Below are 12,847 nucleotides of genomic sequence, written 5' to 3' on the forward strand. Positions count from 1 at the left end.
TTTTTTGTATTTTTAGTAGAGATGGGGATTCACCATATTGTCAGGCTGGTCTTGTACTCCTGATCTCAGGTGATCCACCTGCCTCAGCCTCCCAAAGTGCTGGGATTACAGGTGTGAGCCACTGCACATGGCCTGAATACTCATCTTCACTCAGCACCTGGCCTTTGCCCCCCTGAATATGGGGTCCATAGGCAGAATACAGAAAGTGGATGTGCTGGCCAGAGGCTTTGTGTGTTCATTCCCTCTGATGCTGTTTCCAGCCAGCCCAGAGGCTTATTTCTGTGTCCCCTCTGAGAGCAACGGGCAGAAGCCTGGCTCCCCTGCCGCGCCCTCACCTCCAGCTGCTCGGGGTGCCCCGGAGCGGGTTGGGCTGAGAGCACCGTGAGGACAGGCCGTCCATCCAGCTCACTCCTACGGTGTGGCCAGCACCAGCACGCACTTCTTGCAGGAATAAGCCCATTTTTTCACACATGCCAGCAAAGTGGCCACAGGACACAGTGTGTTTTCTGCTCACAGGCCTCTGAGCTTGGAGCACCTGCCCCAAGAGGGGCCCGTGGAGGCCTCTGGCTTCCTGACTGCGAGGCACATGGCTCCAAAGGCATCTGTGACATCATCTCCCCGGCCTCCCTGGGAGCGAGAGGGAAGGGGCAGAGCTGGTCGGAGGAACTGGCAGGACCCGAGTCAGCCACAGCTGGGCTAAAGATGGGCTCTAGGCTCTGAGTGCTGGGACTGAGATGGTCGCCAGGAGACCACAGTTCCCCTCACTGGGCAGGTGGAGAGGTCAGAATTATCAAGAACCTCCTTCCTTTTGCAAGAATCCTCGGCCCTGGGCTTGGGGTGCTGTGGCCTGGCGGGTGAGGGGCTGATGGGAAATACAGAGATTCTCTGGGGTGTGACAATGGCTATGGCTCTGTGGCACTGAAGAAGCCCTAGGTGACAAAGCTATAACCAGAAAAACGGGGCTTTCATCAGATACTGTGGTCTAATGGCAGAACAGCCGCCTCCGAAAGGCGTCTACATCCAAATCCCTGGAATCCGTAAATATGGTGTGTTTTGTGGCCGGGGGACCTTAAGGCTGTTAGTCAGCTGACCTGAGGGAGGAAGCGCATCCTGGGTCACCCACCTGGGTGCCATCAATCATTAGAGATCAATGGTAAATACACAAGAGGGAGGCGGGGAGCTGTACCAGCGATGGGGCAGGAGACAAACTCGGTTGCTTTGAAGATGGAGGAAGGGGCCTCGAGCCCAGGAATGCAGGCAGCTTCTGGAAGCTGGGACAGGCAGGCCGGGCGTGGTGGCTCACACCTGTAATCCCAGCACTTTGGGAGGCCGAGGCGGATGGATCACAAGGTCAGGAGATCAAGACCAGCCTGCCCGATATGGCGAAACCCCATCTCTACTAAAAATACAAAAATTAGCTGGGCATGGTGGTGGGCGCCTGTAGTCCCAGATAATTTTGGAGGCTGAGGCAGGAGAATTGCTTGAATCTGGGAGGCGGAGGTTGCAGTGAGCCGAGATCGCGCCACTGCACTCCAGCCTGAGCAAGAAGAGCAAAACTCCATCTCAGAAGCTGGGAAGGAACTTTCCCCAGGGCCTCCAGGAGGAACGCAGCCCTGCTGACACCTTGGTGTTAGCTCCTCGAGACCCAATTCTGACTTTTCCAGAACTCTAAGAGAATAGCTTGGCATTGCTTTCAGCCTCTAATGTGTGGCAGGTTGTTTAGCAGCAGGAGGAACCGACACAGGGCAGTCAGCCCCTGCCTGGCGCTGGAGGTACCTGGTGCTGTGAGCTCCTCCTCGTCTTCTGGGCTCAGGAAGACCCCGCTCGGGCTCCATTGCGGGGGTTGCTCGGAGCCCCCCACACTTCTGGCCCGCCAGCCTTCGGCTCCTAGACAGCAAACACAGACACCCGCTGATCAGTGTGGGGCCCTGGAGGGTGGTCTTCAGGTGCCAGCCCCAGCAGGGGCCTTGGGGTAGAAGGGAGCCCCAGGAGAAGCTAGAAAGCTCAGTGACCCTGCTCTGCTTGGGGCATGGTCAGACCTGGAAGCGTGCCCTGCCACTTTAGTGGGATTTTGAGTTCCACATGAAGACAGCTTGGGGACACCACGTGGGGACCCTGGGACATCAGGGCCATCTCTAATAGTACCAGACTTGACCTTGTCTTCAGGTTCTCAGAGACCTCTCTCACTTGTAACCTCAGGACCCTGTCCTTCAGTGGCCCATGTCATTAACACCACCGCAGGTAGGGAGGCCACCTGGCTAGGAAGGGGCCCAGCCAGGATGGGAGCCTGGGCCTTCTGGTCCCCAGTGCCAGTTCAGTGCCTCCTCCCTCTGGCCACAGCAGTTAACATGGAGCACAGCCCAGCACACAGCAAGTGACCTCAAGGGAATACCTCTCCAGGGGGCAGCTGGGCAATGGGGCAGAGGCAAACACCTGGGGCAGCCGAGGAGTAGGAAGGAAGGGACGCAGCGGGGAAAGAGGCCAGAGAAAGGAAGATGTCGACATGGAGAGAAGCTTGCAGACAGGCATGTAGAAGGAACTGGGAGGCCAGGCGCGGTGGCTCACGCCTGGAATTCCAGCACTCTGAGAGGCCAAGGCAGGTGGATTACCTGAGGTCAGAAGTTCAAGACCAGCCTGGCCAACATAGTGAAACCCCGCCTCTGCTAAAAATACAAACATTAGCCCGGCATGGTGGCTGGCGCCTGTCATCCCAGCTACTCAGGAGGCTGAGGCAGAAGAATAACTTGAAACCAGGAGGTGGAGGTTGCAGTGAGCTGAGACTGAGCCACTGCACTTCAGCCTGGGTAAGAGAGCAAGATTCCAACTCAAAGACCCCCCTCCAAAAAAAAAACCCAACCAAAAAAACAAACAAAAACCACTCAGTTTTCATTTTTCTTTTTCTTTTTTTTTTGAGACAGAGTCTCACTCTGTCACCCAGGTTGGAGTGTAGTGGTGTGCAACCTCCGCCTACCAGGTTCAAGCAATTCTCCTGCCTCAGCCTCCAAAGTAGCTGGGATTACAGGCGCCAGCCATCACGCCCGGCTAAGTTTTGTATTTTTAGGAGAGACAGGGTTTTGCCATGTTGGCCAGGCTGGTCTCGAACTCCTGACCTCATGTGATCCACTCACCTTGGCCTCCCAGCGTGCTGGGATTATAGGCATGAGCCACCGTACCTGGCCACAGTTTTCATTTCTAAGACAGCAAATATCCATATAAACCACCCACATAAACAAAAGCACTTTGGAGTCCTCAATAATTTTCAAGAGCATAAAGGGATCCAGAGGCCAGGTGCGGTGGCTCATGCCTGTAATCCCAGCACTCCGGGAGGCCAAGGAGGGTGGATCACTTGAGGTCAGGAGTTCAAGACCAGCCTGGCCAACATGGTAAAATCTCTGATCTGTACTAAAAATAAAAAAATAAGCTGGGCACGGTGGTGGGCACCTGCAGTCCCAGCTACTTGGGAGGCTGAGGCAGGAAAACCACTTGAACCTGGAAGGCGGAGGTTGCAGTTAGCTGAGAACACACCATTGCACTCCAGCCTGGGCAACACAGTGAGACATCGTTTCAAAAAAAGGAAAAGGAATCCAGAGACCAAAAAGTTTGAGAATGCAAGGGCAACTGTGAGACAAAATGAGACGACACCTCTGAAGGGCTGGCCACACCCAGTGCCGGGCCCAAGATGAGAACAGATCATGACACCATTCTTAGGGTCTAGAAAATGAGTCCTGCCCAGGCCGGGCGCGGCAGCTCATGCCTGTAATCCCAGCACTTTGGGAGGCCGAGGCGGGTGGATCACGAGGTCAGGAGTTGGAGACCAGCCTGGGCAACACGGTGAAACCCCGTTTCTACTAAAACACAAAACATTAACTGGGCATGGTGGCGGACACCTGTAGTCCCAGCTACTCAGGAGGTTGCATTAGGAGAATTGCTTGAACTCAGGAGGCAGATGTTGCAGTGAGCGGAGATTGTGCCACTGCACTCCAGCCTGGGCGAAAGAGCGAGACTCTGTCTTAAAAAAAAAAATGAGTCCTGCCTAATTAGCACCCTAGACCCCTGGACCTTCTTGGTCCTGCTTTCTGCACAGCTTCCAGCAGAGGGCGCACAGCCCTCATGTCTGGAGCGCCCCAGCGCCAGCCCTGAGGTTTTGTCCCAGCTGACGCCTCGCTCCTTCCTCGGGAGAGGTTGAAGGTGGGGGGCGCTCCATGGGACATGGCTGGAGCCCACGCAGCCTCTGGGTTAATGTAGAGCTCTGAGTTCTGTTGCTTTCCCCTCTAAAGATGCGGCTGTGCCACCTGGAGTCGGGGACCACGGTGGAGGCCGCCACAGTGGCTAAGAGCAAAACACAGCCGGGCGCAAAAGCCCATAATCCCAGCACTTCGGGAAGCAGAGGTGGGTGGATCACTTGAGCTCAGGAGTTCTAGACCAGCCTGGGCAACATGGTAAGACCCTGTCTCTACAAAAAAGAAAAAATACAAAAATTAGCTGGGCATGGTGGTGCATGCCTGTAGCCCCAGCACTTTGGGAGGCACAGGTGGGCAGATCACTTGAGCCCAGGAGATTGAGACCAGCCTGGGACACATGGCAAAACCCTGTTTCTACAAAAATATATAAAAATTAGCCAGCATGGTGATGCACACCTGTGGTCCCAGCTACTCAGGAGGCTGAGGCGGGAGGATCATGTGAACCCAGGGAGGTGGAGGCTGCAGTGAGCTGTGTGTGATTGCACCACTGTACTTCCAGCCTGAGTGACAGAGTGAGACCCCGTCTCAAAAAAAAAGGAGCAAAACTCAGGAGCTGACAAACGCAGTGCTCACAACTAAGTTGTGTGACCTCAGACAAGTGGCCTACCTTTTGTGGGTCTCAGTTACTTCATCTGTAAAAGTGGAATGAGAATCCTTGCATGTAAGGAGCTCAGCACAGTGCCTGGCATACAGCAGGTGCTCAATAAGTGGAGGCCAGGAGACTGAGCCTGAATCCCCAGTGTTTAGATACACCCAGGGTGAGTGGAAATTCCCCTACAGGATCCGAGGAGGGTCACGTACCTGGCCCCCAACCCCACCACGAGTATAAACAGAAGAGTCAGGGACTGGGGAGGGAGCTGGGGCTGCGGGTGGGCCCTGGGAAGTGGTTTTCTCACACTCAACCCCACCTGGGCTGTGTGGGCCCATGGCTCCTCTCCACAATGGGGCATCCGCCAGGGCAAGATCTGCCCGGGGTGGGATTGCCTGCCACTAGGCTGGGAGCAGCCCCTGGGGAGGCGTGTGCAGGGGGCACCTCTTACCCTGGCGGAAATCGGTGAGGATGTGATGCACCCGGAACTGGGCTGTGGTTGCGCAAACCTTGGAGTGGCCGTAGCAGAAGCAGCTGCTGCAGCCGGCCGGGTTGTGGGGCTGCAGGTTAAAGGTCCCGGGGCGACATCTGAAATGGAGGCAGGACATGCCCACGAGGGCCACATGAATCGTCTGGGAAGGGGCGGGGCGGGGGTATCCCAGCTGGACCCATGAGCCTCTAGAATCACTGCAGACACTTAAAAACACATTCTTCTCAGAATTCTAGAAGAGTAGCGAGCACATTACAGATCGTTCCCACACCTGCTTCGGCAGCTTCCCACGATGCTGGGGTCTGACGTGGCCACGGCACGTTTGTCAAAACTAAGTTAACTAAGCTCCAGCCTTATCAGGGTTTCTCCACTGTCTCCTCTAACATCCGGTTTCTGCTGCAGGATCCCATCCGGGACACGTCACATGCAGTGGTATCCTCGTTCTCCCCAACCTGTCACCGCTTCTCGGGCTTTCCTTGTCTGCCACTATCTTGACACTCTTTGAAAAGCACTGACCAGGTATTTTTAGAACCCTGCAATGTGTGTGTGCTTGCCTGGCTTTCTCATCATTAGACCAGGGTTGTAGGTTTGGGAAAGAAATACACAGAGGTGACGTGCCCTTCTTGTCATATCACATGGGGGCAGAGGAAACCCACATGACGTCCGAGCGAGGATGGCCTTCGTCGCCTGCTGGAGGTGCTGTCTCCCAGTCTTCTCCACTGGGCAATCGCCACATTCTGTTCATTAGAAGCAAGTCACTGAGTAGGCTGGGCGTAGTGGCTTATGCACTTTGGGAGGCTGAGGTGGGTGGATCACCTGAGGTCAGGAGTTTGAGACCAGCCTGGCCAACATGGAGAAACCCCGTCTCTACTAAAAATTCAAAAATTAGCCAGGCATGGTGGTGGGTACCTATAATCCCAGCTACTTAGGAGGCTGAGGCAGAAGAATCACTTGAACTCGGGAGGCAGAGGTTGCAGTGAGTTGAGATCTCACTACTTCACTCCAGCCTGGGTGAAAGAAAGAAACTTCATCTCAAAAAACGAAAAAAAAGGCCGGGCGCGGTGGCTCACGCCTGTAATCCCAGCACTTTGGGAGGCCGAGGCGGGTGGATCACGAGGTCAAGAGATCGAGACCATCCTGGTCAACATGGTGAAACCCCGTCTCTACTAATACAAAAAAATTAGCTGGGCACGGTGGCACGTGCCTGTAATCCCAGCTACTCAGGAGGCTGAGGCCGGAGAATTGCCTGAACCCAGGAGGCGGAGGTTGCGGTGAGCTGAGATCGCACCATTGCACTCCAGCCTGGGTAACAAGAGCGAAACTCCATCTCAAAAAAAAAAACGAAAAAAAAAAAAACAAAAACAACTATGACAACAAAAAAGCAAGTCGCTAAGTGCAGCCCAGTCTCAAAAACGAGGATTAAGCTCGACCTCCTGGAGGGAGGAGTATCAAAGAACCCCTGGACAGATGTGAAAGCCGCCACAGTAATTAACTGATATTTTGAGGCTATGCAAATATCCTCTCTCTCCTTAAACTTCTGCCCACCAGCGTCAGCATTCATCAGCAGCTCTCGCCTGTGGCAATTACTACTGTGAGGTCTGAACAGTGGTTTCCTAGTTCCCTCACTTCTACATTCATTGCTCGGAATTCTTCCGCAAGGAAGATTCATCCCTTCATCCCCATCTATTTATTATTCAATCATCTATTTACATCAGTACGGATTTGTGGATTTTACTTTATTCTCTGGGTTATAATCCAGTACTGTCATTCTTTATTCTGTTCCTCAAATCATTTCAGCCCTGGGAGCTCTTTCAGGTTGGCTCCTGTGTCCTTTGTCCTTTTGATGGGAGCCCCCATTCTGGTTTGGGTTTTTTTGTGTCTTTCAGTCTTTCCTTGGTTTCTGAAGCTATAAGACGCTTCGGGCTTATCTTGTCTTTTTCCAGCCCCAGCCCCAGCCCCAGAATCAGCCACTTCTCCAAGCAGCCCTGGGGAATGTCAGACACAAAGTCAGGAAGAAGGGCAGTGTGTACCCAAGGAACTAAACCCATGTTTGTCTGCTGGCCACACTGCTGGAGCTGGGGGGCCTCTTGAACACTTGAAGGAGGAAGTTTATGGGCCGGATGTGGTGACTCATGCCTGTAATCTCAGCACTTTGGGAGGCCAGGGCGGGCAGATCATGAGTTCAGGAGTTCAAGACCAGCCTGGCCAATGTGGTGAAACCCTGTCTCTACTAAAAATACAAAAATTAGCTGGGTGTGGTGGCGCATGCTGTAGTCCCAGTTACTTGGGAGGCTGAGGCAGAAAAATTGCTTGAACCCAGGAGGTGTAGGTTACAGAGAGTTGAGATCACGCCATTGCACTCCAGCCTGGGCGACAAAGCAAGACTCCAACTCAAAAAAAAAAAAAAAAGAAGAAGAAGAAGAAGAAAAAGAAAGAGGAAGTTTATGGACTTCATGGCCTCGGGAGAGCCCCTTTGATTTGTAAAGCTTCAGATGCCCCATTTGTACCATGATCAGCCTGCAAAGATGGCAAACAGGCTCAAATTCCAGCTCAATGGGTAAGGCCTTCCTGAAGCAGGGTGTTGAAAAGGATCCTGAGGTTATAGTAGGGCTCATGGCTAAGATTGCTGTGCGTCATTAGTGATGTCTGTTATAGGTGTGAAAAGGGAAGGTTGTGATAGGGCTCCCTCAGTGATGTTTGCCATGGGTATTCCATTAGTGCTGTCTTCCATGGTGTGAAAGGTGAGGGTTGATACTGCTCCATTAGTGATGTCTGCTGTGGGTATGAAAGGGGATGATTGTGATAGTGCTCCCTTAGTGATGTTTGCCATGGGTATACCATTAGTGATGCCTGCTGTGGCTGTGAAAGGGAAGGGTTGATAGTGCTCCATTAGTGATGCCTGCTGTGGCTGTGAAAGGGAAGGGTTGATAGTGCTCCATTAGTGATGCCTGCTGTGGCTGTGAAAGGGAAGGGTTGATAGTGCTCCATTAGTGATGCCTGCTGTGGCTGTGAAAGGGAAGGGTTGATAGTGCTCCATTAGTGATGTCTGCTGTGGCTGTGAAAGGGAAGGGTTGATAGTGCTCCATTAGTGATGTCTGCTGTGGCTGTGAAAGGGAAGGGTTGATAGTGTTCCATTAGTGATGTCTGCTGTGGCTGTGAAAGGGAAGGGTTGATAGTGCTCCATTAGTGATGTCTGCTGTGGCTGTGAAAGGGAAGGGTTGATAGTGCTCCATTAGTGATGTCTGCTGTGGCTGTGAAAGGGATGCATTGACAGTGCTGCATGAGTGATGTCTGCTGTGAGTGTGAAAAGGGAGGACTGGGATAGTGCTCCATTAGTGATGTCTGGGTGTGAAAGAATTGTGATAGTGCTCCATTAGTGATATCTTTCATGGGTGTAAAAGGGGAGGGTTGATAATACTCCATGAGTGATGTCTGCTGTGGGTATGAAAAGGGAGAGTTGTGAGAGTGCTCCATTAGCTATGTCTGCTGTGAGTGTGAAAGGGGAGGGCTGTGATAGTGCTCCATTAGTGATGTCTGCCACAGCAGTGGTAGTACAAGTGCCACGCCCACCATATATTTTCTATCCCTGGATTAGATGGTCTCTCCTATCCTTTCCAGCTTTCTTTTCAGGATTCTAAGCTAAGACATATATTTTCTCATCTTATGAATGATCAGTTGTGTTGGGTCAAAGCATAAACAGTGCCATAAAACCTTTGAGTAACTTCCTGTACGGCAGATTCATGGTGCTCCAGGAAGGGCACAGGGTGACAAGGTCACCCAAGTCCATGAAGACTGTGCCCCTTGCTCCTCCCCGCATTCCACAGCTTTGGTGCCTCATCAGTGAGCCCCAGGTCACCTGCAGCAGGCTCACATACCTGTCACATAGGTTGCCTTCCACATTCTCTTTGCAGGGGCAGCGGCCACTGCGGGGGTCACAGGTGTCGAGGCTGCCAGCGGGATTGCAGGTGCAGGGTCTGCCAAAGAGATAAGACAAGGGGAAAATGCAATGAGCAACTTCAGAATGGGAACAGCCCATCCTAGGAAGAAATCTCCCTACCATTCCCTGCTCCCAACATCAGGAGTGAGGCTGACACAGGAGCCAGCCCCGGCTTTACTGTTCCCGTCTTGTCAAGAAAGTGACTGATCCATCAGAGATACTGGGCGTGGTGGCGCACGCTTGTAATCCCAGCTACTAGAGAGGCTGAGGCAGAGAATTGCTTGAACCCGGTAGGCGGAGGTTGCAGTGAGCCAAGATCACGCCACTGCACTCCAGCCTGGATGACAGAGCAAGACTCTGTCTCAAAAAAAAAAAAAAAAAAGTGCTTCTGAATTCATAATGGGTTTTATTTTTGCCATTGTGTACTTTCTCAGTCAAGTGGTGGAAACGTGTTGGGGTAGGGTCCGTACCCCAGGAGCTCCTGCCCCTCTCTCCCCTTGACTGTTTCACGGGGTACCAGGCTCAGCGCACCTAGATGACACTCAGCCTCTCCCACCCCTGCTCCCCACACTGCACGCCCTGCTACCCAGAGGCCCAGGGAACCCCGAGGATCAGCCTCCACCCTTTCTTCCTCTTTGGCTCCCTGGTCACCATGTCCTGCCAGCTCCGCCTTGCACTGGGCTCTGGATCTGCCCTGCTCTCCCTCTCCAGAGCCAACCCCGCATGCAGGCTGCTGGGGGTGTTCCTGCCGTAGCCTCCACTTGGCTTCCCCTCACCCCCTCCTGCTTTCCACCAGTCCACAGCTTCTCCGGAGGCCCCCCAGATGCTCTTCCTCTGCAGATCCTCCTGCCCTGCTCACCCCCAAGCTCCACCTAGAGTGTGTCTCTGAGCCTCTGCTGTGCCCTCCCACCCCACCCCACCCCCACCTCAAACACCTGTCCTTCCCCTCTCCCTGCACTTAAGCAGCACCTCCTACAGGAAGCCTGCCCTCCACCCCCAAGATCCGCTGAGCTTCCATAGGCCTCAGCCTGGTCTCATCATGGTCTGTTTCTGTCTCTTGGCCTCCCCAGGGGCTGGGTGTCTCTAGCCCTCACCAGGATTAGGGCAAGGTAGCTGCAGACAGGGAGGGCTGGGGAGGGAGGAAGGGGGGAAGGGAGGGAGGGAGGGAGGGAGGGAGGGACTACCGTTAGCCTGTCCTTCCTGCTCCTTGTCACTCGGTGCAGTGTGTCTGTACTGGACCACCCCTTGCCCTCACCTGCAGCCACCCTCGCTGATCGAGTGGAACCCGGGCAGACAGCGGTCACATTTCCAGCCAGTCACAGAGGGCTTGCAGACGCAGGTGCCTGTGTCATCACACTGGAGGTGTAGGGAGCCTGGGAGAGGAAGGACACAGGGCAGCAGAGGCTGGGAAGGGCGAGGGTCAGGGGCTGGGGTGGTGGGGCCCACTCACCTGCCGAGTGGCAGTCGCAGGGCTGGCATGGCATCCGAGGGTCCCAGTGATAGAAATTCTCCTGGCAGCGTTCACAGTGTGGCCCAGCCGTGTGGTCACGGCAGTGGTGACAGCGCCCGCCGTGGCCTGTGCTGCGGAAAAGCTCCCGATCAAATGTGCATTCCTCGGAGCGGCCGCTGCAGTTGCAGGCTGTGGGTAGGAGCAGGGGAAGGTGTGTGAGTCCCCTGTGATGTGGTAGGAGGGGACGTCTGTGCCAGTCAGCCTCCCTGTGCTGAATGAGCAGGCAGTGCAAGGAGGAGGGCAAGAGCATGGTCCAGAATGGAGTTCAGGCCCAGCTTGATCAAGGCTACAGAGACTGATCAATTGATTTTCCAAAACAGGACACTCTTAAGAGCGAAGGGGACAGCATCAGTAAATACACCAAAACAACAGGCAGAAAGAGGACCCTCCCAGGAAAAACCAGGATATACATCCAGATAGATGGGCACCGGTCAGAGGCTGGGTGCCTTCTGGAGTGGGGAACATGGCTCACTCCAAAAGCCGCTGGAGGTCCTCCAAGCCATAATTATAGTGTGAATCTCATGATTCTGTGAGATCACTCGGGTGTACAGAAAGCACAAGGCACCTTTTATTTCCCCAGCAAATAATTTTTAAAAGTCTGTGTGCAGGACTGGCTCCGCCTTGGTTCCTAGAGCCCAGGGGTGGATCCATGAAAGGTGTGACCCATTTACACATGATGTCCTCATGCTGCCCACAGGCCAGACGGCAGGCAAGCAAGTACACTCCCCGCAGGTGCAGGACTGGGATAGGAGAGGCAGGGGGCTTTGGGAGGCATAAGGAGGGGCCCCTGCGGCTGTGCTGGGGTGGTGGGACAAGGCTTCCCGGAGGAAGTCACGACCGCGCTGAATCTGAAGGCTGAGCAGTGAGGAATAGGCCAGGCAAAGGCGGAGGGAGTGGGAAGGGCGTCGCAGACAGGAGGCGGAAGCCCTGGGGCTACACCACGCCCAGAGACAGAAGAGCGGCCTGGTGCGGGCACTGCAGGCGGCATGTCGTGTGATGGCAGGGATGGGGGACATCGTGCAGGGGCAGTTATGGAGTCAGAGGCTCGAAGAGCTTGCTCCAGGGAGGCTGGGCTGCCATGGTCAGTGGACGTTAGCCGGGAGCACAGCGGGAGCCGTGGGAGGGTTAAGCAGGTGATGAACATTATTAAATTTGTCCTTTAGGAAGCCTCGGCCCCGTGCCGTGGCTCACGCCTGTAATCCCAGCACTCTGGGAGGTGAGGTAGGAGGACTACTCGAGCCCAGGAGTGAAAGACCAGCCTGGGCAACAGTGAGAGGCGATTTCTACCAAAAACTGCTCGGCACGGTGACGTGTGCCTGTCATCTCAGCTACTCAGGAGGCTGAAGTGGGAGGAACGCTTGTACCCAGGAGTTCCAGGCTGCAGTGGGCTATGATTGTGCCACTGCACTCCAGCCTAGGTGACAGAGTGACACCTTGTTTCAAGAAAAGAGCCTCAGCTGCAGGTAGGGGAGGGCTGGGGACAGGGACAGCAGGGAAGAGGAAGCTTCAGGTGTGCGGGGAGAGAAGGCAGGGCCAGGCCCAAGGGATTAGCTGCCCCAGACACAAGTTAGATAGACTGGAGTGACAGGCATGAGGTGGAACTCAGTGCTTGGGGCTGTCTCAGCTTCAGGTGAGGGTGGGGATGAAGGGTCAAGCACGAAACCCTGACTAAGAGATACAGATGTGACCACAGGGCTGAGGACATGGTAGAAGCAGTCTGGCCTCTGTGTCCCCACCGTGGAGACAGTAGCAGGCTGGGATGGTGGAAGCCAGCCAGTAAGCTTCCTTGGCCTCAGGAGGACTCCCTGGTGGAGGCAGGCCAGTGAGGGCAGCTCCTGCAGACAGCGTCCCGCCCTCAGAACGACTGTCCCCTCCCAGCCCCAGTTCTGGTCGCCCGTGGCCCAGGCCCAAGAGGACAGTGGGGCACAGAGGCTGAGCTGCCCGCCTGGTGAGCCTGTGAGTGAAGACGTGGCTCCTGCCAGCAGCGCCAGCATGGATCCGGCACCCAGCGACAGCGGCTCTGCACGGAGAGCTAGAGGAAACCAAGCTGCCTGGGGACAGGGTGGGGCTTGCAGCCGGC

General features: G+C 54.8%; 1 protein-coding gene across 1 annotated transcript in view; it reads right to left on the bottom strand.

Annotated features, from left to right (window-relative positions):
- Positions 1 to 12,847, bottom strand: part of LAMC3 (laminin subunit gamma 3) — an 81,264-nt gene that overhangs the window by 41,332 nt on the left and 27,085 nt on the right. The window contains exons 5-9 of the mRNA XM_064376985.1: positions 10,708 to 10,896; positions 10,513 to 10,630; positions 9,196 to 9,294; positions 5,282 to 5,418; positions 1,777 to 1,887 (exon numbers count right to left, since the gene is read on the bottom strand). Of these exons, the coding sequence (XP_064233055.1) occupies positions 1,777 to 1,887; positions 5,282 to 5,418; positions 9,196 to 9,294; positions 10,513 to 10,630; positions 10,708 to 10,896 (654 nt within the window). The remainder of the gene's footprint in view (positions 1 to 1,776; positions 1,888 to 5,281; positions 5,419 to 9,195; positions 9,295 to 10,512; positions 10,631 to 10,707; positions 10,897 to 12,847) is intronic.

The sequence above is a fragment of the Aotus nancymaae genome, unplaced genomic scaffold (genome assembly GCF_030222135.1).
Source record: "Aotus nancymaae isolate 86718 unplaced genomic scaffold, 86718_ANA_hifiasm-v0.15.2.pri h1tg000003l, whole genome shotgun sequence".
Classification (NCBI taxonomy): domain Eukaryota; kingdom Metazoa; phylum Chordata; class Mammalia; order Primates; family Aotidae; genus Aotus; species Aotus nancymaae.